At 52.2% G+C, this 24002-nt stretch overlaps 4 protein-coding genes across 4 annotated transcripts; all 4 read right to left on the reverse strand.

Moving 5' to 3' along the window:
- Positions 1–1851: 1851 nt before the first annotated feature.
- On the reverse strand, positions 1852–2772 carry LOC131084519 (mas-related G-protein coupled receptor member H-like). Its single transcript, XM_058026061.1, has one exon. It carries the CDS (start codon positions 2770–2772, stop codon positions 1852–1854), a length of 921 nt encoding a protein of 306 aa, XP_057882044.1.
- A 4824-nt stretch (positions 2773–7596) lies between these two features.
- LOC131084911 (mas-related G-protein coupled receptor member H-like) lies at positions 7597–8493 on the reverse strand. Its single transcript, XM_058026675.1, has one exon. The coding sequence runs from the start codon at positions 8491–8493 to the stop codon at positions 7597–7599; it is 897 nt and encodes a 298-aa protein (XP_057882658.1).
- Positions 8494–13629: 5136 nt separating this feature from the next.
- Positions 13630–14576, reverse strand: LOC131084912 (mas-related G-protein coupled receptor member H-like). The gene is given in 2 exon segments (XM_058026677.1): positions 13630–14366; positions 14369–14576. Coding segments are annotated over 2 exon segments (945 nt in total).
- A 7505-nt stretch (positions 14577–22081) lies between these two features.
- Positions 22082–23017, reverse strand: LOC131084515 (mas-related G-protein coupled receptor member A8-like). The gene has a single exon (XM_058026058.1). The coding sequence runs from the start codon at positions 23015–23017 to the stop codon at positions 22082–22084; it is 936 nt and encodes a 311-aa protein (XP_057882041.1).
- Between the last annotated feature and the right edge of the window lie 985 nt (positions 23018–24002).

Genomic DNA, 24002 nt, shown 5'->3' on the forward strand with positions numbered 1-24002 from the left:
GCTTGCCAGGTTGCTAATCCCGCTAAAGGGAAAATCTTTAACTTGATTAGACACCCAGTCCAGCAAGGTCCTTAGTTTCACATCAGCCATATTAATCGATTGCTGATGTAGGAGCCGCTTTACCTAGCCCAAGCTCCTACTTTGTTCCAGGGATATTCCACTCCAATACATTCTCCCACAGGCCTACTCACCCCCTAGGAGAGGTTGGCGCAATTTTAAATTCCTGAGTTCCTTCCCGAACTTCTCTCGGATCCTTCACTGGATACTTTTCCCAGATTTTCTCGGATGGCTCCTTGACCTAGTGGAAGCTGCTACTGGACTGGCCTGCACATTCTGTGCCGCCTTTGTAGGTCCCCATTCAGGTCTGCCATTTGTAGCACTTGGAACAAAGCGACACGGACTCCCTTATACATCCAAAGGAGATTGCTTCATTGTAAAAATCGACTGCTGTTTATACCTTTAATCTCAACCTGACATAATGGAAACCAAACTGAGGCCTAAAAGAACTTAACAGAAGGAGGGCACCCATTGACTGGCTCAGCTGCATTGCTGCTATGAACATGTCCTGCCATCCAATCAGCTTCCCGCTCATACTCTGTCTGCATGTTCCCCCAGCCAATCAGCTTCCTGCTCATATGCTGTTCATGTGTTCCCCCAGCCAATCACAATCTCACTCCCATCTGACTCTCCCCTCACTCCTGACTGCCTCTCCGCCCTCAGGCACCTCCCACCCGCCCAGCCTGCAGCTCTGCCTTTCCCTCAGGGCCTTCTGGCAAGCACAAGGCTTAATAACTTCAACAATAATAACAACTACAACCCCGTGTCCTACAGTCAGTTGTACCACACTGGAATCAAACTGAAACCAGAAATCCAACTCTCATTTATGGGTAGTTACAGAATGACAAAGATCTGGAGAGGCTGGGCTGTGTCTGGAGCTGCTGTGCAGAGTGGCTGTGCAGCTCTTCCTGAGGGTGGCCAGGTTCAGGATGGAGGCACTCAAGGGCTTCCCTGGACACTGATGCTGGGGAACCAGAGGATGGATGGCCCCATTCTGCAGAAGAGCAGCAAGGGCCCATAATCTCTGTGCAATTCAATGGTCCAATCATCCGGTGATGGGAATTTTCATATTCTTCATATTCAGTTTACTTTCTGGTACAGGAGGCACAAAGGATCACTGGAGTTCACTATTGACCCTGCACTTTACTCACAGGGATTTAATTCTGGAATTGAAGAATGTGACAAATTCCCACTGAAAGGATAAGGGAATGTTGCTGTCCCTCCCCAGCTCTGCAGCCCTACCTGGTGTCCCTTCCCATCAGCTGGAAATGCAGGGCTGGCTCTGCTGGACAGAAGGGGAAGGATGCTCCCTGTGATCCCAACCCCTCTCCTGCCATCCAGAGGCACCAGCCCTGCAGGGATTTGGGAAATCACTGCCACTCCATGATGGGTGTGTCCCTAGGGATTAAGGTGTCCCATTCTTTGCAGGCAATAGCTCCCTGGAAAAACCATGGATACTCATCTGCTGATCCAAAGGAGATGGAGTTCATTCCCTGGGGCCGAGGCCATGAGGGTCATTGCATGGGGAATAGAGCTGGGGAACAGCACTGAGCCCAGCTGCACTGCTTGGAGCCATGTGGATCCAGGAGGGAGCAGGAAAGCCATGCTGCAATGTGCTCCCTGCAGAGCATCCACAAAAATCACCCAAGGCAATGCCCCTGCTCCCTTCTCCTGCAGGAATACAACAATAAAGGGAGAGTGGTCCGGTGGATATTGATTAATCAGGAGGTTAAAGGAAAGCTTCAGCCGCTCTCCTGAGGTCCTTCAGTAGTGCAGTGGAAGGGATCAGCAGGCTCAGATCCCCGTGTCCATGGCAGGGTCATCGCTGTGGGCTGTTTTTCCGTTTGACTCCTCAAAGACTCTCTGGAGGGAGAGCCAGAGGGACCCCATGGAGCGGGGCCTGCAGCACCTCCCCACCAAGAAATAGATGAAGGGTTTGATGCTGCTGTGGATGCAGGTGAGTAGGAAAACAACCTGTGAGGACACAGCAATGTAACTGAGCTGCTGCAGGAAATTGCAGAGGCTGAGGAGGAGAGTGAGGAGCACAATCATGACGATAACGATGTCGCGCCTCTCGGGCTGCTGCTGCTGGGAGCCCCACTTGGCCTTAATGAAATCAACTGTGCTGGAAATGAGCAGGGTGGCAACAACGAGGAGCAGGGTGAAGGTGTGCACGGAGATGAGAGCTGCCCGGCAGTGCTCCTTCTGGTGTGATGGGCACAGGAATCTCACTGTAGGAATGACAGCAAAGAGAGCAAAGAAGGCCCAGTACTGGACACTGTCCAAGACCCACACCAGGCGCTTGGGAAGGCCACAGCGGCAGCAGAGGCAGCAGAGCTTGTCCATATACAGCACATTGCTGCTGTGCATCAGTCTGAATAGCACCCAGTAGTAGGACACCACTGAGAGCTGTAAAAGGTAATTCAGGTACAGCCGGGGCAAGATAGGAGAGCAGGACACGTCCTCCACCAGGAGGAGGAGGGCGGAGGGGAGCGCAAAGAGGAGGAAGAGGAAGTCAATGACAGCCAGGACAAAGAAGCGAGATTTATGAAATTTCAGTCGGAGAAGGCCGATGACAGCCCCATTCCCAGCCAGCCCACAGAGGCAGATGAGCAGGGTCACAGTGTGTATGGCCACGCTGGTGACATCTGTCTCACACAGATCATCTCCTTCAGTGGGTGAGGCAGGAGATGGGGACACGGTGGTCACCTCCATGGATGGATGCTGGGCAGGCAGTGGGATGTGGCCCCTGGCTGTGGTCAGACTGGATGGGCAGTCAGTGCTTGGAGAATCCAGGGATGGACCATGTGGCTCCTCAGCAGCTCCCTGCAGTGGGAAGGATTCAGTGGGGAGGAGTGAGGTTGGAGTGTCGGGTTGTTCTGTAGGGGATGCAGTAGGGAAGTACAGGACAGAGGAGGGGGGAGCTGTGGAGGGCACTGATCACCCGGAGAGGGTGTCAGGAACAGAGCAGCTGCTGCAGGAGAGGAAGGTGGGGTAGGGAGGAAGGCAAACATTCCACTGACCTGTTCCATGTGGGGCAGCAGCAGACAAAGGGGTCTGTGCAGATCAGCGGCGCTTCCTGGTCCCTCTTGCTCCTTTGGGATCCATGTCCTAAAGCGGCTCCTGCCAGGTCAGGGACATGAAGGAGAAAGTGCCCAGGTCACCAGGAGCTCCCCATTCCCATCCTGCTGGCTCCTCTCTGTGCCCTGTCCTCATGCTGCTCCCCAAGGCTCCATGGGGTCATAGGGCAGGTCGAAGTTGTTTTACAACTTCACCTACATCAGAGCTCCACTCCCTCGGAGTTATTTATCTTGATTTTTTTTTTCTTTGCCACAAAGGAATTGGCTTTTGTCAAAAGTCCACATGAAGGACTTTGCAAATGGCTCCTCTATTCCTTCTGATTAGAAACATTCCTTCCCTGCAGAATGTCCCATTCTCCAACTGCCTTCTCTCTCTCTTCCATTTCTCATTTCTCTTCCAGAGGGGTCATTTTCCCTCCAGCAGCAGAGGGATGCTTGCTGGTGCTGGTGGCACTGGAATGCTGCTGGCAGTGCGGGCATTGCTGGTGAAGAGTCTGGCTGCTTGTCAGAAACTGCTCCCATTCTGGGAAGAGCTCTGGGACCATTGCAAAAGCCTCCCCTGTGCCCAAAGAAGCAAAACTGAGGCAAGAATTCCCATTTTTGCATTCTCCCCCAGGCTCACGGAGCCCAAGGGAAGGACAGCACTCAGTTGCTTGCAGCCAGGCTATCAGCACTTGGAGCCCACCCTAATTACTGCCAATCCCCCTGATGATGCAATGAAAGCTATCAGGGACCAGGGTGCTGTGAACTCCCTGCCAGCCCTTCACCAGAGCTGCTCCTGCTCCTCCTCAGTCCTGGGAACACTTGGGGTCGTTTGTGACACCTGACCCCAGACTGTCCCTTTGCAAGCAGAGATAACTGCCAATATACCAGATTGCTACAAACCCTATCCAGCCTGGCCTTGGTGACTTTCAGGGATCCAAGGACAGCCACAGCCTCACAGTGCAGCCTGTGCCAGGGCCTCAGCACCCTCACAGGGAAGGATTTCTTCCCAATATCCAATCTGACCCCACCCTCTGTCAGTGGGAAGCCATTCCCCCTTGTCCTGTCACTCCATGCCCTCTTCCAAAATGCCTGTCCACTGGTTCTAGAGCCCCATCAGCTCCTGGATCATGAAGTGTTTGCCCTTGAAAAGATTGGGGTGGTGAGGGGATGTGAGATTCCATAGCTGCGGACACAAACACGGTGTCAGCAGGGATGGGAGGTGACAGTTCTGGTCCCAGGACCAGCAGTTTCCATGAGGAGCATCCCAGATCCCTGAGGCACATGTCAGCCTGGGTAGGAATCATCTCACCTCAGCTTTCTAGGAATTCCTTGAATTCACTGTAGGCTGCTGTCTGACTGCCAAGGGAGTGTAGAAGATGACTCAGAGGAAACCTGCAATGTTCCAAGGATTAAAGCCACTGTGTTGTCAATGCAGAGAGATAGGGAGACTGACTTGGTGATCAGAATCAGATTTTATTGTGGGATACAAATGTTTATATACTATTTCAGGGAGACTAGTGATGTGTACTACAATGATTAGGTTAAAATCACATACACAACCTTTTGTGTATAACAACATCGCTTGCTTGCAGAGTTTAATGGGATTTCCTTTTTCCGGTAAACCTGCCTGATTTATTCTTTTTGCAATCTAGGTCTAATTTTCAAAGTTCTGTTTGCTTTTGCCAAGGCATCCTGGTCTCAAATCTCTTATGTTAACCAGGTCCAAAGTCCATCATCCGTCTTGTGTCGCCCAACATTCCAATACCATGGGAGTAGCATTGATTTGCCTCTTCTCAGAAGAAATGACATGGCTGAACTCCTAAATCATCCCTTTGCTCTGTGCCAGTGCTCCAGCTCATGCACAGAATTTATTATTGTATGAATCCTCTTGGAAACTGTATGGTGAAGGTGAAATACCACTGAACTTGCAGTATACAAGGAGGAAAACTAGATTTGAACCAGAAATCAAAGTTTAATGAGCATTTGCATTACAGGGCCCTAAGGATACACCTAAAGAATGAGAGGGGACAAGTTCATGGAGTTCAAAAGACAAGATTTCCGGATTGAGGTTGCTATGAAATAGAATAGAAGCATCTGAGATGGAGCCCAAGTGCTTTGGGCACAGGTGTGGTTGCGGAGGCTCTCTCCCGTTGCTCATTTCCCGGGCAGAGTGAAGAGCAGCTGAGGAGCAGAGCCCTGAGCCCGTGGCAGGCTCTGAGGCAGCTGCCTGTGTGTGAGAGCCCTGGAGAACACGAGGCAGCACGGAGAGCAGGGGCTGTGGCAGGAGCTGGGACAGAGCCCGCGCCGGACGCTGCTCGGGCTCAGCCCACGGGCTGCGCTCCCCTTTCCCAAGGGACCATTCCAGGGAACCTCCTGCAGATCCCGGCCCAGGGACAGCAGCTGGAGCCTGGCAGCTGCGCAAAGGAATTCACCTCTTCTGTAATTGTTGCATTGCAGAGGTCTATTGAGGATGTGCCTAGGGAGTAGGGACAACACCTGGGAGTCATCATCAAGTGGAATCATCATGAAAGAGAACCATCATGAAATAGAGCCACTCTAACCCAAAGTTGGAAGGGAGCCACAAGCACCATGAAGTTGAGCTCCTGGCCCTGCACAGTACATCCCAACAATCCCAGCCTGTGCCTGAGAGCACTGTCCAAATGCTCCTTGAACTCTGTCAGGCTGCTGCTGTGTGCTGCAGGAGAACTCCTGCCTGGGCTGGATGCAGACTGATGTCAGGAATCCTCATGGAATTGTTTGGGTTTGAAGGAACTTTAGCGATCATCTCATTCCATCTCTCTTCTGCCATGGTCAGGGACATCCAGGAAAACTTTTGTTTGAAATCGTTGCTCTTTTGAAAGGAAGCTCAGCTGGGGAGTGACCTGGGTGACTGGGAAGTATAAAATGTACATTGGAGGATCATGATCCTCCTGCATTTGCCTTCGGAGAAATTCCCTGGCTGAGTTGTTCATCCCTGGAAAAGAGGTTGCACCTTGGAAAGTGTTGTCTTTCCAATTAACAGGAAAATGGGAGACAGAGAGAGAAAAACCTTCTCAGATTTCCAAGTGTCTCTCTCTCATGTGTATGTCCAAAGCCTGACTCACCACACAAGCCTTTCACTCTCACTCCCTTTCCAGAAGCAGTGGCACGTTGGATTCCCCTGGATTTAAGGCAGTGGGAAAAGGAGGGACAACTTCCCCCTGAGCAAGAGATGTGGCTGCTGCCCAGGTCTCTCCCACCAGGAATCAGGAGCTCTTGGCACTGCCAACATCATCCCAAGCATTGCAGGCACGTGCCTTAGGAAGGGGTCTGGTATGAGACAGGGACTTGCCCTGCTCCCAGACCAGCCAGAGGCTTTAGAATGGGATAAAAGAAGGAAATGAGCCATTTTGGACACTGTTTAGCAGAGACAGGCTCTGCAGTTAAGCCAGGATTTTGTTTATTCAACAAATTCAGAGGTTGCGACTACCACAGTGGAAAGAAACAAAAACCATGAATCCAAATCTGATTGAGGGGTGGTTACAGAATGACAATGATCAGGACAGGCTGGACTGTGGCTGGAGCTGCTGTGCAGAGAGGCTGTGCAGCTCCTCCTGAGGGTGGCCAGGTTCAGGCTGGAGGTGCTCAAGGGCTTCCCTGGACACTGATGCTGGGGAACCAGAGGATGGATGGCCCCATTCTGCAGAAGAGCAGCATAACCCCCTAATTTCTGTGCAATTCAATGGTCCAAGCATCTGGTAATGGGAATTTCCATGTTCCGTGTACTTTATAGACACAGGCACAGGAGTTCAGTGGAGTTTGCTATCGACCTTGCAGTTTCGTCAGAAGGATTCAATTCTGGAATTGAAGAATGTGATAAATCCCCACTGAAAGGATAAGGGAATGTTGCTGTCCCTCCCCAGCTCTGCAGCCCTACCTGGTGTCCCTTCCCATCAGCTGGGAATGCAGGGCCGGCTCTGCTGGACAGAAGGGGAAGGATGCTCCCTGTGATGCCAACCCCTCTCCTGCCATCCAGAGGCACCAGCCCTGCAGGGATTTGGGAAATCACTGCCACCCCGTGCTGGGTGTGTCCCCAGGGATTAAGGTGTCCCATTCTTTGCAGGCAAGAGCTCCCTGATGAAAACTCCATGAAACTCATCTGCTGAGCCAAAGGAGATGGAGTTCATTCCCTGGGGCCGAGGCCATGAGGGTCATTGCATGGGGAATAGAGCTGGGGAACAGCACTGAGCCCAGCTGCACTGCCTGGAGCCATGTGGATCCAGGAGGGAGGAGGAAAGCCATGCTCCAGTGTACTCCCTGCAGAGCATCCCACAAAAATCACCCAAGGCAATGCTCTTGCTCCTCCATTCTCTTGTAGGAATACATCAGCATGCGGAGGGTGGTCTGGTGGATATTGATTAATCAGGTGACTCAAGGAAAGATTCAGCCACTCTCCTGGGGTCCTACATCAGAGCAGTGGAAGGGATCAGGAGGCTCAGAGGACTGTGTCCGTGGCAGGATCATCACTGTGGGCAGTGTTTTCACCTGGCTCCTCAAAGACCCTCTTGAGGGAGAGCTGGAGGGACTGCACAGAGCAGGGCCTCCAGCGCCTCCCTGCCAAGTAGATGAAGGTTCTGATGCTGCTGTGGATGCAGGTGAGCAGGAAAAAAACATCTGAGGATACAGGGATGTAACCGAACTGCTGCAGGAGACTGCAGAGGCTGAGAAGGAGAGTGAAGAATTTAATGATGGAGGTAACAATGTCGCGCCTCTTGGGCTGCTGCTGCTGGGAGCCGCACTTGGCCCTAATGTAGTCGACTGTGCTAGAAATTAGCGATGGTGTAACAAAGAGGAGCAGCATGATGATATACATGGAGATGCCAGCTGCCCCGCAGTGCTCCGCCTGATGTGATGGGCACAGGAATGTCACTACAATAGAGACAATGATGGGAACAATTTCGACAATTGCCACCACACTGAATAGGCACTGAGGGAGTTCCCTGCGGCAGCAGAGCTTCCAGAGCTTCTCCATATAAAACACATCTCTTCTGCTCCACAGCCATAACAGCCAAAAGTAGTAGGAGAGCAGTGACAGGCGGATAATTAAATGCAGGTACAGCAGGGGCAGGATAGGAGTGCAGGACACATCCTCCACCAGGAAGACGAGGGTGGAGGAGAAAATGAGGAGAAGGAGGAGGAAGTCGGCGACAGTCAGATAGAAGACGGCGGAGTTCCTGGTTTTCAGGCTGAGGACAGCCCCATTCCCAGCCAGCCCACAGAGGCAGATAAGCAGTGTCACAGTGTGGGTGGCCACAGTGGTGACATCTGTCTCACACAGATCATCTCCTTCAGTGGGTGAGGCAGGAGATGGGGACACGGTGGTCACCTCCATGGATGGACGCAGGGCAGGCAGTGGGATGTGGCTCCTGGCTGTGGTCAGAGTGGATGGGCAGTCAGTGCTTGGAGAATCCAGGGATGGACCGTGTGGCTCCTCAGCAGCTCCCTGCAGTGGGAAGGATTCAGTGGGGAGGAGTGAGATGTGCAGGGGAGGAGGGCAGTGGAAATTGTGGGGTGTGAGAGGGAGGCGGGAGGGTTGGGTTGTTCAGGCACAGGGCAGAGCAGGAGGGAGCTGGGGAGGGCACTGCGATCACCAGGAGAGGGTGGCAGGAACAGAGCAGCTGCTGCAGGAGAGGAAGGTGGGGTAGGGAGGAAGGCAAACATTCCACTGACCTGTTCCCTGTGGGGCAGCAGCAGGCAAAGGGCTCTGTGCAGATCAGCGGCGCTTCCTGGTCCCTCTTGCTCCTTTGGGATCTGTGTCCTAAAGCGGCTCCTGCCAGGTCAGGGACATGAAGGAGAAAGTGCCCAGGTCACCAGGAGCTCCCCATTCCCGTCCTGCTGGGTCCTCTCTGTACTCTGTCCTGGTGGTACTCCCCAAGGCTTGGTTGATTCATGGGGGTGTGGGGGAATTGAAAATTGCAACTTTGCCTACTTCAGAAATTCAGTTCCTCTGCGTTATTTCTGTTGGGTGTGAGGTTTTTTGGGGGGTTTTTTTGGGTGTTTTTTCCTACAGCGGAAGTGGCTTTTGTCAGAAGCTCTAAATGAAGATTTTTGTGATTGGCTCTTCTTTCTCTCCTGATGAGAAACACTCCTTCTCTGCAGAGTGTCCCATTCTCCAATTGCCTTCCCTCTCTTGATAGGATTTTATCATTCCTCATTACTCTTCCCTGAGGGGTCATTCTCCCTCCAGCAGCAGAGGGATGCTGGTGGCACTGGAATGCTGCTGGCAGTGCTGGTGAGGCAGCTGGGTGCTTCTCAGAAACAACTCCTGTTCAGGGAAGGGCTCTGAGATCATTGCAAAAACATGCTCTGGGCCGAGGAAGCACAGTTGAGCTGCTTCCTCCTCCTATCCTGATCCTATCCTCATCCCACCTTCCCATCCTCATCCCACATCCCCATCCCCATCCCCATCTCCATCCCCATCCCCATCCCCATCCCCATCCCGCTCCGTCCTCACCCCATCCTATCACATCCCACAGCTTTCCCAGATGGAGCTGTTCCCCCACTCTGAGCGTGGCCTGTCAGGCTCTGCTCTCCTCCAGTGGGGACATTTGGGATTGTTGACATCCAGCCCCCCTTCAACCCGCTTCGAGCCTCTCCTGACCCCTCCAAAACCGCCTCCAACACCGGGGACTGTCCCCGGGGACCCCTTTTCACCCCTGTGGGAATTCAGCACATCCCTCTGGATGCCCAGAGTTGCTGAGAACCACGTCGGGGGTCTTGAAGACCCGGGCATGTTGCCCAGAACAGCTGGTGGCTTGATTTTGATCCTTGCAATGAATTGCCAGCTTGGCATGGGGATGTGAAAGCCACACAGGTTTGAATGGTGTAATAATAGAATATTCACAGGGTGAAAATACAGATTTTGGGATTTTTGGCATGCAGGTTATGGGGACAAGATGGAAGAATCAGGGCGTCTTCTTTCTTCTTCTTGTTCTCCATTTTCTGCTATGATGTGTGCACTTGGGGATGGTTTAGAATAGAAATACACTGTCTAAAATAGGTGATAGGTATTGGGAATTAAAAGTAAATATATGTAGTTAGTAGTATAAAAAGATGACAGCGCCTCGGGGGCGGTCAGAGTGCTGGTGGCTGCCGTGCCAAGCAGATCTTGGCTGGGCAGAAAGAAAATTTTGTAGATAAGAATTATTTAACAACATGAAGACTGAAAAGTGAAGAGTCCAGACTCATTCTTTAAAGCGCGGGCTGCTGCAGAACCATCCCATGCATCTCGGGGCAGAGAACAGACAGCCAGCCCGAGAACCCCAACAGCCCCGATCGTGCCCTGATCCACCAGGGACCCCCGGCAGTGTCCCTGCTCCTCCTGGCCATAGGGCTCTAGGGCCCAGGAGGGAGGAGGAAAGCCCAGCTCCAATGTGCTCCTCAGGATCACACAGGATGTTAATCGTGGCTGAAACCAGTGCAGAAACAGATTTGGAGGCCTGCAGTGGTTTTTGGGGCAAGTTGTGTAACAAGAAGCAAGAGTGCATGGCCAAGGGAAAAGTTAGAGGAAAGGTGACCTTTAATATCTGAGCACTCAGTGAATGCAACCAGCAGAGATCCCTCTGAATGATCCTCCAGGATCAGGAGAGGACTTGGAGAAGGAGGTGGATGCATGGAAATGAGTCCTAGGAAAGTGATGTTTATGTATTAGATAGGAAAGACAATTTAATGACTCTGTGTGGTTCTGATGTATAAAACCCCTGTTGTAAAATCTCACCCCAAACAGAAATATGGAGAGATCCACCTGTGTGTCCTCTGCTTCCTAATGCTTCTCATTGTGTTGGAAAGTTTATTCTGGCTGATTTTGGTATCACACCCAAGTCCATCTCCACTCCTCATCCCATCCCATCCCATCCCAGCCCATGCCATGCCATGCCATGCCATGCCATGCCATGCCATGCCATGCCATGCCATGCCATGCCATGCCAATGGGTTCCCAGTCCCTGGCCTCTCCCTGACTGCAGGTGTGGCCTGTTGGCCTCTGCTGCTGTCCAGTGGGAGATTTGGGATTGGTGGCACCCAGAGCCCTCCTGCCCCCTCCAGCCCCTGTCTGCCTGATGCCTTGGGCTGGCTCCCTGGAACAGAGGCCAGAGCAGGTGAAGAGAATAAAAGGAGGCATTGATGAAAGGCCTTCAAAAGGTTCACCTTGGGCTCTCCAGGTCTCTGAGAGGGGCTGCACCCAAAATGAACAATGGTCATGAGTTTTTCAGATAAAAGTTTGGTCCATTTACAGATCAGAGGTTAATCCTCCAATTTCAGCTTCAGATAATGAAGTCAATTAGGCCCAGTTTTGCCTCCCACAACTCACTTTTGTCTGTACTTTTCTGGGCCTGAGGCAGTAGAGTGTCCTTGAATTTCAGGCCTAGAGGGATTGTTTTGTCTGACCAAAATGTGCAGACAGTTAACTAACACTTTTACATGGAGTTTAGACTTCCGCACCAATGCAGAATAGGGTATGAAAAATAGAAAGGCGAAACTCCTAAGGCATCATGCCCCTCTGACATCCTCTAGAAATTGCTTTCAGGCTGCCTTCCCCTCCAGACAGCCCCGCTCCTCTCCTGCCCCACTCAGGAGCCCCAGCAGTGTTTCTGCTCCTCCTGGCAATTCCATGCTTCTGCAGCCCAATGAACAGCATTGGGGCCATCCCTGTAGTGCCTCTTGTTTGTGTCCAAAGGAGATTGGGGGGCTGGAGAGCAGGGATGGAGCTGGGGAGGGGCATCTCCAAGAGAAAGACGGCCCCAAAGCCTTTCGGGGCAGGCTGGGGTGAGCAGCCCGTGGGGAGGGACTGGAGCCTGAGGCCTGGGGCTGGGAGGGATGGGAAGGACGGGAGGTGGGTGGGCTGCATGGGGAGTGGGATGGGAGGGTGGTGTGGGAGGGGTGGGACATGATGGAGCTGCTGGGAAGATGTGGTGGGAAGGTGTGGGGTGTGGTGGGGCTGGAGAGAAGGTGTGGAGTGTGGTGGGGCTGGAGGGAAGGTGTGGGATGTGGTGAGGCTGGTGGGAAGGTGTGGGGTGTGGTGGGGCTGGAGAGAAGGTGTGGGGTGTGGTGGGGCTGGTGACCTCAGGGAAGCCCCAGGGAGGGGGTTGATGCCCCGTGGAGCCCATGGTGACAAACACAGGTGTCACCCTGCTCCTGGAAGGGGGTGGCAGTGCTGAGGATCACGGCCTCCTCCTCTCCTTGCTGCTGCACCCCCTGAGCCTGCTGAGGGAGCAGCTGAAGGCAGTGGAGAGGAAGAATTTCTGAAGGCAGAAAGACCTTTGCACCTGGCTCACAAAATTGAAAATTAAAGATCTCAGGGGAGATCTCTGCTGTGACACTCACAGAGCACTCGGGGTGGGGAATGCTGAGCCCCTGGTCCATCCTGTGTGTGCCAGCCCAGCTCTGGGCACTGGGGATCATGGTTGCTCAGGGAGCACAAGCCATGGCTGTGTCCCCTCTGAAATCACGACATTTTAAGTCTAACAGCGAAAGTGTGTTAGACTAATAACAATTTGGAGTAAAAATTGTGAACATTTTTGAAATATCTTTGCCATAGAGAGATTTAAAGAAACAACACTTTTCAGGCATTTTTTTGCATTATAATATCCAGCATTTTTTATACATACTCCCAATTTCTTACGTCATGGTATAGGTGTTTTGTTTCTTTTAATTAGTACTAGAATATGCCATCTATCTTAGTTAAATGGATAACCTGGGTTTTTTTCCAGTGAACTATATTTTAGTAAATTTGATGTACAGGCCTAGGAAATGGCTCCCTTATTGCCATTAAAATTATGTCTTGCAATTTTTTAATTACATCTTTTGGTGTGCATAGGCCTCTGATATCCTAAACGTCTCAAGTTATCATTCTTATTCTATGACATCCAATTTTTTCTAATTATATGATAAATTAAAAGTACTTTATTGATTTTTTTTCTCGATCGATTGAGTAAGTTCTCTATGGGGTATGCGCTGATGAAGTCTTTTACTGATACTCAGCCAATACAGATCTACATCAAAATCAGCTAAAATCCACAGTCAATTATGCCTTGACCAATTAAACATTGTTCATGATGAAATTTCTAAACAGTCACAGAATTCCTGGCTAACTATCTCTCTGTCCCCTCCCTCCAGCCACATTCCCGACTGGCAGCAGCAGCCAGAGGAAGCCGGGGAGCGCTGGCAGAGGGGGCAAAGGCAGCTCAGGGTTCACGGTGCTGTTCATTGATATCAGACCTCAGTGGGATGCAGGAACCAGGTGCCAGGGGGAATTTTGGGGTCATAGCTGTGTTGAGAAAGATGCATTTGGGGAAGACTGCCCTAGGACGCAAGAGGGAGGAGCAAATCCATGCTCCAATGTGCTCTGTGCAGAACATACCTCCCCCATGGCCCTTTTCACTGCTCCTGCTGTGCAGGAATAAGGGTGGGAGGGTGATCCTAAGTCACTGCCCCAGGGTCCTGCATGGGGACTCTGAAGGGTTCAACAGGCTCAGACCCCCCTGTCCCTGGTGGCATCATCACTGGGGGCAGTGCTCCCTTCTGGCTCCTCAAACACCTTCTGGAGGCACTCCCTGAGGGACCCCATGGAGCAGCACCTCCAGCACTTTGTTACTGAGATGTAGATGAGGGGGTTGATGCTGCTAGGCATGCAGGCAAACAGGAGAACAACCCGGGGGGACACAGTGGTGTAGCCGAGCTGCTGCAGGAAATTCCAGAGACTGAGGGGGAGAGTGAGGAGCACAGTGAGGATGACAATGATGTCAAGGCTCTTGAATTGCTGCTGCTGCTGGGAGCTACACTTGAAGTGAATGAAGAGGATTGTGCTGGAAATGACCGTGGATGGAGCAAAGACGAGGAAGCTGAGGATGTACAGGGAGATGAGAGCCCCGCAGCAGCAGAGCTTGTGTTCCTGTGACTGGCACAGGGAATTCACCGCAGAAATGGCAGCGATGGCAGTGATGGAAAGGGCCCAGAGCATGGCACTGACCACCACCCATGAGAGGCCCTGGGGAAGGTGGCAGAAGAGCCCAGGTGGGCAGAGCATGGACCTGCCCCTCTCAATGCTGATGGCCGTCAGCCGGTAGAGCCCGACGCTGTGGAACATCCAGAAGAGGAGGAAAAGGAAGCGTATGGATGCTGGGGGCATGATGGAGGAGCAGGAGAAATCCTCCTGCAGGAAGAGCAGAGTGGAGGGGACCATGAAGATGAGGAAGAGGAAGTTGATGATGCCAGGTCAAGGATGTAGGCAGTGATGGATTTCATGGTGTCCCTGTCCCCTTGGTAGAACCCAAGGACCCAGAGCACAGCCCCGTTCCCATCCAGCCCACAGAGGCAGATGAGCAGTGTCACATTGTGTGTGGCCATGCTGGGGACATCTGTGTCACACAGATCATCTCCTTCAGTGGGTGAGATGGCGGGAGGGTACACAATGCTCATCCCCTGGATGAACGCTGGGCATGCAGTGGGATGTGGCCCCTGGCTGTGGTCAGAGTGGATGGGAAGTCAGTGCTTGGAGAATGCAGGGATGGACCATGTGGCTCCTCAGCAGCTCCCTGGAGAGGGAAGGATTCAGTGGGGAGGAGTGAGATGTGCAGGGGAGGAGGGCAGTGGAAATTGTGGGGTGGGAGAGGTAGGTGGCAGGGTTGGGCTGCTTGGCAGGAGGCTGATAAATAATATAGAGAATAAACATTTTCAGTTCATCTGAAGTTGTTCAAAAGCAAAGTGGCCAAAATTTGGAAGGATGTGTTATAGATGGATAATGGGATGATTGGTTCTCACAGTTAAGGGATGAATACTGTGTGAATATTAAGAAAAACTTTATTGATGTATAATTATGTTATTGCAGTCTGTTGTTTAAATGTCCCCTGTTCTCCCCATAGTCCCCTTCTCTCCACTCTGTACTGTTGCCATCAGAGAGCCTGAGTCATCTAGGACAGGTGGAAAGAAGGGGTGTACAAAAGCTTGTTGCTGCGGGGGAAGAGTCGCAGCATGAGAACACCTGGCCCTCCAGTCAAGCTGCAGGAAAGCAGGCTCCAGCAATAAACACAAAGAAGGGCTGACTGACAGACTTTGGGAGGGGCCAGGTTTAGCTGATGCAACCCCCGGGGTATCAAAGGTGAAGCATCCATCTTGAAGATCAGCCAGCCACGTGGTGGGCAGCCATGAGGGAAGCTCCCAGGCTTGCTTCTCCTTATTTAGTCCTTTTGTCGCATTTTTTTTCTTTTAGGTATATTAAATCTTTTAAAATTTTTAAAAGTGGGTGGTTGTTTATCACAGGCTGGCACACAGGATGACAAACATGGCAGGAACCAGTACAGAAACAGATGAGGAGGCCTGCAGTGGTTTTGGGGCAAATTCTGGAACAAGTAACAACACTGCTTGGCCAGAGGAAAAGTTCAAGGAAAGGGCATCTTTAATATGGCAGCATTCATTGAATATGACCACCAGAGAGACCCCTCTTAATGAACCTCAAGGATCATAAAAGGGCTTCCAGGAGGAGGTGGATGCATGGAAATGAGTTCTAGGAAAATGGTGTTTATGTATTAGATAAGAAAAACTTCTAAATGACTGCATGTGATTCTAATGGATTAATACCGTGTTGTAAAATCTCACCATAGACCCAACACAAGGAGAGATCCCTCTGTGTCCTGTGCAGGTCAAGAATTCCTGCTTCCTTGTGCTTTGCATTGTGTTAGAAAGTTTGTTCTGGCCCATTTCAGTATTAGGATACAGATGGGATGCACAGGAGAAGAGAGAGGATCTGGGCAGAGCCCTGCGGTCACCGGGAGAGGGTGGCAGGAACAGAGCAGCTGCTGCAGGAGAGGAAGGTGGGGTAGGGAGGAAGGCAAACATTCCACTGACCTGTTCCCTGTGGGGCAGCAGCAGGCAAAGGGGTCTGTGCAGATCAGCGGCGCTTCCTGGTCCCTCTTGCTCCTTTGGGATCCATGTCCTAAAGCGGCTGCTGCCAGGTCAGGGACATGAAGGAGAAAGTGGCCAGGTCACCAGGAGCTCCCCATTCCCGTCCTGCTGGCTTCTCTCTGTTCCCTGTCCTGGTGTTGCTCCCCTGGTGTTGCAAGGCTCGGTGGAGTCATAGCAGTAGTGGGGTAAACGAAAATTGCAACTTTGCCTACTTCAGAATTTCAGTTCCTTTGAGTAATTTCTGTGGGGTGTGGGGCTTTTTTTGGTAGTTTTGTTTTCTTCAGAGGAAATGGCTTTTCTCAGAAGCTCTAAATGAAGATTTTTCTGATTGGCTCCTCTATCTCTCTTGATGAGAAACACTCCTTCCCTGCCGAGTGTCCCATTCTCTAACTGCCTTCCCTCACCTGACAGGTTTCTACCATTCCTCCGTCCCCTTCCCTGAGGGGTCATTGTCCCTCCAGCAACAGAGGGATTCTGGTGGTGCCGGTGGCACAGAAATGCTGCTGGCAGTGCTGGCAGTGTGGGTGAGGCAGCTGGGTGCTTCTCAGAAACAACTCCTGTTCCGAGAATGGCTCTGAGATCATTGCAAAAACATGCTCTGGTCCGAGGAAGCACAGCTGAGAGCTGAGCTGCTTCCTCCTCCTATCCCGATCCCATCATCATCCCTGCTCCCCATCCCCATCCCCATCCCCACTCCATCCTCACCCCATCCTATCAAATCCCACAGATTTCCCAGATGGAGCTGTTTCCCTACTCTGAGCGTGGCCTGTCAGGCTCTGCTCTCCTCCAGTGGGGAGATTTGGGATTGTCGGCATCCATACCCTCTCCAACCCGCTCCGAACCTCTCCTGACCCCTCCAAAACTGCCTCCAACACCCCACACCATCCCCAGGGCCCCCTTTTCACCCAACAGCCCTGATCCTGCCCTGATCCTGCAAAGGGGTCTGTGCAGATCAGCGGCGCCTCCTGGTCCCTCTTGCTCCTTTGGGATCCATGTCCTAAAGCGGCTCCTGCCAGGTCAGGGACATGAAGGAGAAAGTGCCCAGGTCACCAGGAGCTCCCCATTCCCGTCCTGCTGGCACCTCTCTGTTCCCTGTCCTGGTGTTGCTCCCCAAGGCTTGGTTGAATCACATAGGAGTGGGGAAGTCAAAAATTGTAACTTTACCTGTTTCATAAATTCAGTTCGTCTGAGTAATTTATCATGCATGTGGTTTTTGGTTTCTTTTTCTTTTTTTTTTTTTTTTTTTTTTTTTTTTTTTTTTTGTTTGTTTTCAGAGGAAGTAGCTTTTCTCAGAAGCTCTAAATGAAATTTTTTGTGATTGTGTCCTGATTCTCTCGTGCTGAAAAACACTCTTCCCTGCAGAGTGTCCCATTGTGCATCTGCCTTCCCTCACCTGTCAGGTTTTTATCATTCCTCGTTTCTCTTGCCTGAGGGGTCATTGTCCCTGCAGCACCAGCTGGTGGTGCTGGTGGCACTGGAATGCTGGCAGTGATAGCAGTGTGGGTGAGGCTCCTGGGTGCTTCTCAGAAACAGCTCCTGTTCGGGGAAGGGCTCTGAGATCATTGCCAAAACATGCTCTGACCCGAGGAAGCACAGTTGAGCTGCCTCCTCCTCCTATCTTGATCCCATTCTCATCCCTGCTCCCCATCCCCATCCCACCCCACTCCTCATCCCCATCCCCATCCCCGTCCCCACCCCGCTCTCCCATCCTCACCCCATCCTATCCCATCCCACAGCTTTCCCAGATGCAGCTGTTCCCCCACTCTGAGCGTGGCCTGTCAGGCTCTGCTCTCCTCCAGTGTGGAGATTTGGGATTGTCGGCATCCAGACCCCCTCCAACCCGCTCCGAGCCTCTCCTGACCCCTCTGAAACTGCCTGCAACACCCCACACCGTCCCTGGGGACCCCTGTGCTCCAAAAAAGCCCCAGTCCTTCCCTGCTCCAACAGGGATCCCTGGCAGTGTCCCTGCTCCTCCTGGCCATAGGGTTCTTAGACCCAGGAGGCAAGAGGAAAGCCCAGCTCCAATGTGCTCCAGAGCAGGACAGAGAATGGTAAATGTGGCTGGAGCCAGTGCAGAAACAGATTTGGAGGCCTGCAGCGGTTTTGAGGCAAGTTCTGTAACAAAAAGCAAGAGCACGTGGCCAAAGGAAAAGTTCAAGGCAAGGTCACTTTTAATATCTCAGCACTCAGTGAATGTGACCACCAGAGACTCCTCTGAATGATCCTCCAGGGCCAGGAAAGGACTTTGAGAAGGAGGTGAATGCATGGAAATGAGTACTAGGAAAGTGATGTTTATATAATAGATAAGAAACACACTTTACCTGTAGTGTGAGGTTATGATGGAAAAAGACCCTGTTGTAAAATCTCACCCCAAACAGAAATATGGAGAGAGACTTCAGTGTGTCCTCTGCTTCCTAATGCTTCTTATTGTTTTGGAAAGTTTATTCTGGCTGATTTTGGTATCACTCCCAAGTCCCATCTCCACTCCTCATGCCATGCCATGCCAAACCACGCCACGCCATGCCACGCCACGCCATGCCATGCCATGCCATGCCATGCCATGCCATGCCATGCCATGCCATGCCATGCCATGCCATGCCATGCCATGCCATGCCATGCCGTCCCCTCCCCTCCCAGCGCATCCCATCCCATCCCATCCCATCCCATCCCATCCCATCCCATCCCATCCCATCCCATCCCATCCCATCCCATCCCATCCCATCCCGTGGCCGCTCCCCGTGTTGAAGCTCTGCCCCTCAGGCCTTGCTGCTCTCCAGTCAGGACATTTGGGATCAGCACCATCCAGATCCTTCCTGGCTCCTCCTGCTCCCTCCGACACACCCAGACCCCCGGGGACGCTTCCCCCCCTGCCCGCCAGCCCCGCTGCACCCGGGAGCAGGGACATCTCTGCTGTGACACTCACAGAGCCCTCGGGGTGGGGAATGCTGAGCCCCTGGGCCATCGTGTCCGTGCCAGCCCAGCTCTGGGCACTGGGATCATGGTTGCTGCAGGGAGTACAAGCCATGGCTGCGTCCCCTCCCTCCAGCCACATTCCCCTCCCTCCAGCCACATTCCCGGCTGGCAGCAGCAGCCAGAGGAAGCCGGGAAGCGCTGGCAGAGGGGGCAAAGGCAGCTCAGGGTTCACGGTGCTGTTTATTGATATCAGACCTCAGTGGGATGCAGGAACCAGGTGCCAGGGGGAATTTTGGGGTCACAGCCGTGCTGGGAAGGATCCCTTTCAGGAAAGTGGTTTTTAAGTGTTCTAGGAGGTGTAAGAGAGGAGGGAAAGCCATGCTCCAATGTGCTCCCTGCAGAGCATCCCTCCCACATGGCCCTTGGCAATGCCCCTGCTGCCTTCTCCTGCAGGAATTGAGGTGGGAGGGCGACTCTGGGGATGTTTATTAATCAGGTGACTCAAGGAAACCCTCAGGCAATGCCCCAGGGTGCTTCATCACTGCAGTGGAAGGGATCAACAGGCTCAGACTGCCATGGAATCACTGAAATCATTCCCTGGTGTAATCATTGCTGCTGGCAGTGTTTTATTCTAGCCCCCCAAAGACCTTCTGGAGAAATTTCCTGAGGAACACATGGAGTAGTTCTTCCAGCATCTCTGTGAAAAACACCAATCACTTGTTTTTAAAATGTTAAAAGTTTAAGGGTAATAAAATGGTTATAAAATAGTAATATAATTAGAGTAATAATATTGTGGACAATTAGGATTTAGCAAAATATGGGACAATAAATATAAAGAGTTACAGACAGTCCAGGTGCATCTTTCTGGTGAAAATAAGCCTGAAAAAGGACACCCATTAACAGAGGATTAACCCTTAAAAGTAACAGCCTGTTGCATATTCATACATCTCATACATGATGCACAGCTTCCATTTAAACAAAGGATTCTCTCTGGTAAGTGTCAGCTTCTTCTTCTTAATTCTGATGGCATCTTCAGAACTGTGTGAGGCAGGAAGAAGTTAGTTTCTTCTGATAAGGGAGCAATAAATTCTTTTTATCTGAAAAATTTAGGTGTCCTGTGGTTGCTATCTCAGTATGAGTAACTCATTCCTCTCTTTTAATAAATGCATCTTAACATCCTTACATTTGAAACTTCTCTTTTTCTGTTCTTGGAGTGTTTTTTTCCACCAGTCCTCATCTCAACACATGAGCCCTTTGTTAATTTTTGTTTCCCTCTCCTCTGCCCAGCTGAGAGCAGGAGAAAGTGAGTGAACGGCTTTCATGGGTGCCTGGTGTTTGGCCAGTGCCAAACCATGACAGGCTTGCAGCAGGTTAGCAGCATCAGAGCCCACATTTTTTTACTGACAGTACCCTTGATGGTGCAATAAAAGTTATTGGAGATCAGATGTTGGGGTGCTGGGGTGCCCCTTGCAGCCTTTCACCAGAGCTCATCCTCCTCCTCCTCAGCCTTGGGAATACTTGTGGTTGTTTTTTCCTCATCTCACCCTTTGCAAGCAGGGACACCTTCCACTAGACTGGGCTGCTTCAAACCCCACCCAGCCTGGCCTGGAACACCTCCATGGATGGGGAGGCCACAGCATCTCTGGGAACCTGTGCCAGGGCCTCTCCAACCTGACAGGGAGGAATTTCTTCCCAATATTCCCCCTAACCCTGTTCTCGGGCAGTGGGAAGCCATTCCCCCTTGTCCTGTCACTTCAGGCCTTTGTCCAACGCGCCTCTCCAGTTCTTGGAGCCTCTTTAGGCCCTGGAAGGGTCTCTAAGGTCTCCCTGCAGCCTTCCCTTCTCCAGGCTGAACAGCCCCAGCTCAGAGACCTCAGAGAAGCCACAGGGAGGGGGTTGATGCCCCGTGGAGACAACGGTGACAAACACAGGTGTCACCCTGCTCCTGGAAGGGGGTGGCTCTGCTGAGGAGCACGGACTGCTCCTCCCCTTGGAGTTGCACCATCCCAGCCGGCTGAGGGAGAGGCCAAAGCCAGGGCAGGAGGAGAATTTCTGAAGGCACAAAACCACCAGCAATGAAATCAGTAAAAACCAGGTTTATATTAGGCACCAGCACACCAAAGTGCTGTCCCTGTCTGTGTGTTTGAGCGTGAGTGCAAGGGCAGGAGACAAAAGGACAGTAAGGATAAGGATTTAAAGGAAAATGGCCTAAAAGCTTTACAGCACTCCAACTTAACAGTACTTCAGTTACACCTTAAACTCAGCAATTCAGCAGAGGATTATCACTTAGCAGAATTTAACTTTATTTACGCCTGATAGTTCCTTCCAGGCCTGCCCCAGTGAGATGTCTCAGGTACTAACACAGCTGAGAGAGCAGCATTTCTGCCACATTTGCCCCAGCAGATGCAGACGTGTGTGCACACAGCCAGCCAGCCAGGCAGAGTGAGTGCAAGGTGCCTGTGAGCAATTGCCCTGGCAGGCAGTGAAATGCTCCCTGCGGATGCCTTTGCATCTCCTCCCTGGGCCAAGGGCTGGGCCTGCAGCCCTGGCGGGATGGGCCCAGGAGCCGTCGGCGTTCGGGGATCAGCCCAGGGCAGCAGCCGGGAGAGATCCCAGCTGGGAGAGGCCCCAGTGCCAGGGAGCTTCTGCTCAGCACTGCTGGGCCCAGCAGAGCTCCAAGGCTCTCCTTTGGGGCCGCTGCTCACAGGGCCCCAAGGCATGGGCGGCACTCACAGCAATGGCTCAGCCTGGCCACACTTGGGGCCGGCAGCTTCCTGGGACAGTGGCAGAGCAGGGATGCTGTGGCATCCAGGGCAGTACCATAATTTCCAAGGATGTTGATGAAAGATCAGGAGGTGGTTGGACAGCAGCAGTTGCTGAGAGCAGAGGGTGTTTCTGATCAGCGCCACAGGAGCTGAGCCCAGGGGCTGCTCCTCAAGGCTGAGGCCTCCCAAGCACGGATCAGAGCCCAGAGCAGCCTGGAAAGGGGCTGGGGATGCAGCAGCACAGGGAGGGTGATCCTGTGAGTATTTGTTGATCAGGAGACTCAAGGAATCTCTCAGCCACTGTCCTGGGGTCCTTCAGCAGTGCAGCAGGAGGAATGGACAGACTCAGAGCACTGTTCCCATGGCAGGATTATGGCTGTGGGCAGTGTTTTCTTCTGGCTCCTCAAAGACCCTCTGGAGGGATAGCCGGAGTGACCCCACAGTGCAGGGCGTCCAACACCTCCCCACAAGGATGTAGATGAAGGGTTTGATGGTGCTGTGGATGCAGGCGAGCAGGAAAAATAAATGGGAGGGCACAATGGTATAGGTGAGATACTGCAAGAAATTGCAGAGACTGAGGGGCAGGGTGAAGAGCAGAATGAGGCAGATAACAATGTCCAGCTTCTTGGGTTGCTGCTGCTGGGACCCAGGCTTGAAATGAGTGAAGAGGATTGTGCGGGAAATGAGCAGGAAGGGAGCACAGAGGAGGAGGTTGAAGGTGCGTATGGAGCTGAGGGACATCCAGCAGGCCTCAGATTGGTGGAACATGCACAGAGAAAGCATCATGGCAAAGACAATGACGAGAGTGAGGAAGAAGGCCCTGAGCAGGAAAAGCATGACCTTCAAGAGGTGCTGGGAACGGTGGCAGCAGAGCCAGAGTGGGCAGTGGATGGACCTGCCCCTCTTGATGCTGATGAATGTCAGCGTGTACAGCCACAAGCTGTGTGACAACAGTGACGTCCAGATATGAAACCTTATGTGTGATAAGGGCATGATGATAGAACAGGACACCTCCTCCAGCAGGAAGAGCAGAATGGACGGCAACATAATGAGGAGGAAGAAGAAGTCCAGAAGAGACAGCATGAGGACGTAAAGGATGGTGCTGTTCCTGGATGAAGTGCAGGAGCCAAGGAGCCAGAGCACAGCCCCGTTCCCAGCCAGCCCACAGAGGCTGATGGGCAGTGTCACACTGTGTAGGGCCACACTAGTGACATCTGTCTCACACAGATCATCTCCTTCAGTGGGTGAAGCAGGAGGTGGGGACACGGTGGTCACCTCCATGGATGGACACTGGGCAGGCAGTGGGATGTGGCCCTGGCTGTGGTCAGAGTAGATGGGCAGTCAGTGCTTGGAGAATCCATGGATGGACCATGTGGCTCCTCAGCAGCTCCCTGCAGTGGGAAAGATTCAGTGGGGAGGAGTGAGATGTGCAGGGGATTAAGACAGAAGAACTTGTGGGGTGGGAGAGGGAGGGTTTGGTTTTTCAGCAGTGGATGCAGAAGCAAAGCACAGGCCAGAGAAGGGAAAACCTCAGGAGGTCACTGCAGTCACCAGGAGAGGAAGTCAGGAACAGAGCAGCTGCTGCAGGAGAGGAAGGTGGGGTAGGGAGGAAGGCAAACATTCCACTGACCTGTTCCCTGTGGGGCAGCAGCAGGCAAAGGGCTCTGTGCAGATCAGCGGCGCTTCCTGGTCCCTCTTGCTCCTTTGGGATCCATGTCCTAAAGCGGCTCCTGCCAGGTCAGGGACATGAAGGAGAAAGTGCCCAGGTCATCAGGAGCTCCCCATTCCTATCCTGCTGGCTCCTCTCTGTGCGCTTTCCTGGTGTTGTTTCCCTACCCTTGGTGGAGTCAGGAAGGAGTAGGAAATTACATCTTTGGATACTTCCTCGGAGTTGTTTGTCTTGACTGTTTTTCTGCCATAGAGGATGAAGCTTGACATGCAGATTTCTTTACATGGCTGGTTTCCTCCTGATTAGAAAGTCTTTTCCAAATGGGACATTCTCCAAATGCTTCCCCTCTCTCTGCAGGTTTCTACCATTCCTCATTTATCTCCCCTGAGAGGTCATTGTCCCTCCAGCAGCAGAGAGCTGCTGGTGGGGCTGGTGGCACTGGAATGCTGCTGGCAGTGCTGGAAGTGCTCACAGCATCTGAGTGCTCAGAAACAACTCCCCTTCTAGGAAGAGGTCTGGGATCATTGCCAAAATTTTCCCTGGCCCCAAGAAAGAAAACTGAGCTGAGATTTCCCATTTTTGTCATTGCAATGCAGG

Source organism: Melospiza georgiana, chromosome 6 (genome assembly GCF_028018845.1).
Source record: "Melospiza georgiana isolate bMelGeo1 chromosome 6, bMelGeo1.pri, whole genome shotgun sequence".
NCBI classification, from domain to species: Eukaryota; Metazoa; Chordata; class Aves; order Passeriformes; family Passerellidae; genus Melospiza; species Melospiza georgiana.

Excerpts from the sequence above, each read along its gene's own strand:
- LOC131084911 (XM_058026675.1), bottom strand. The coding sequence starts at position 8,493 with ATGGAGGTGACCACCGTGTCCCCATCTCCTGCCTCACCCACTGAAGGA.
- LOC131084515 (XM_058026058.1), bottom strand. The coding sequence starts at position 23,017 with ATGGAGGTGACCACCGTGTCCCCACCTCCTGCTTCACCCACTGAAGGA.
- LOC131084519 (XM_058026061.1), bottom strand. The coding sequence starts at position 2,772 with ATGGAGGTGACCACCGTGTCCCCATCTCCTGCCTCACCCACTGAAGGA.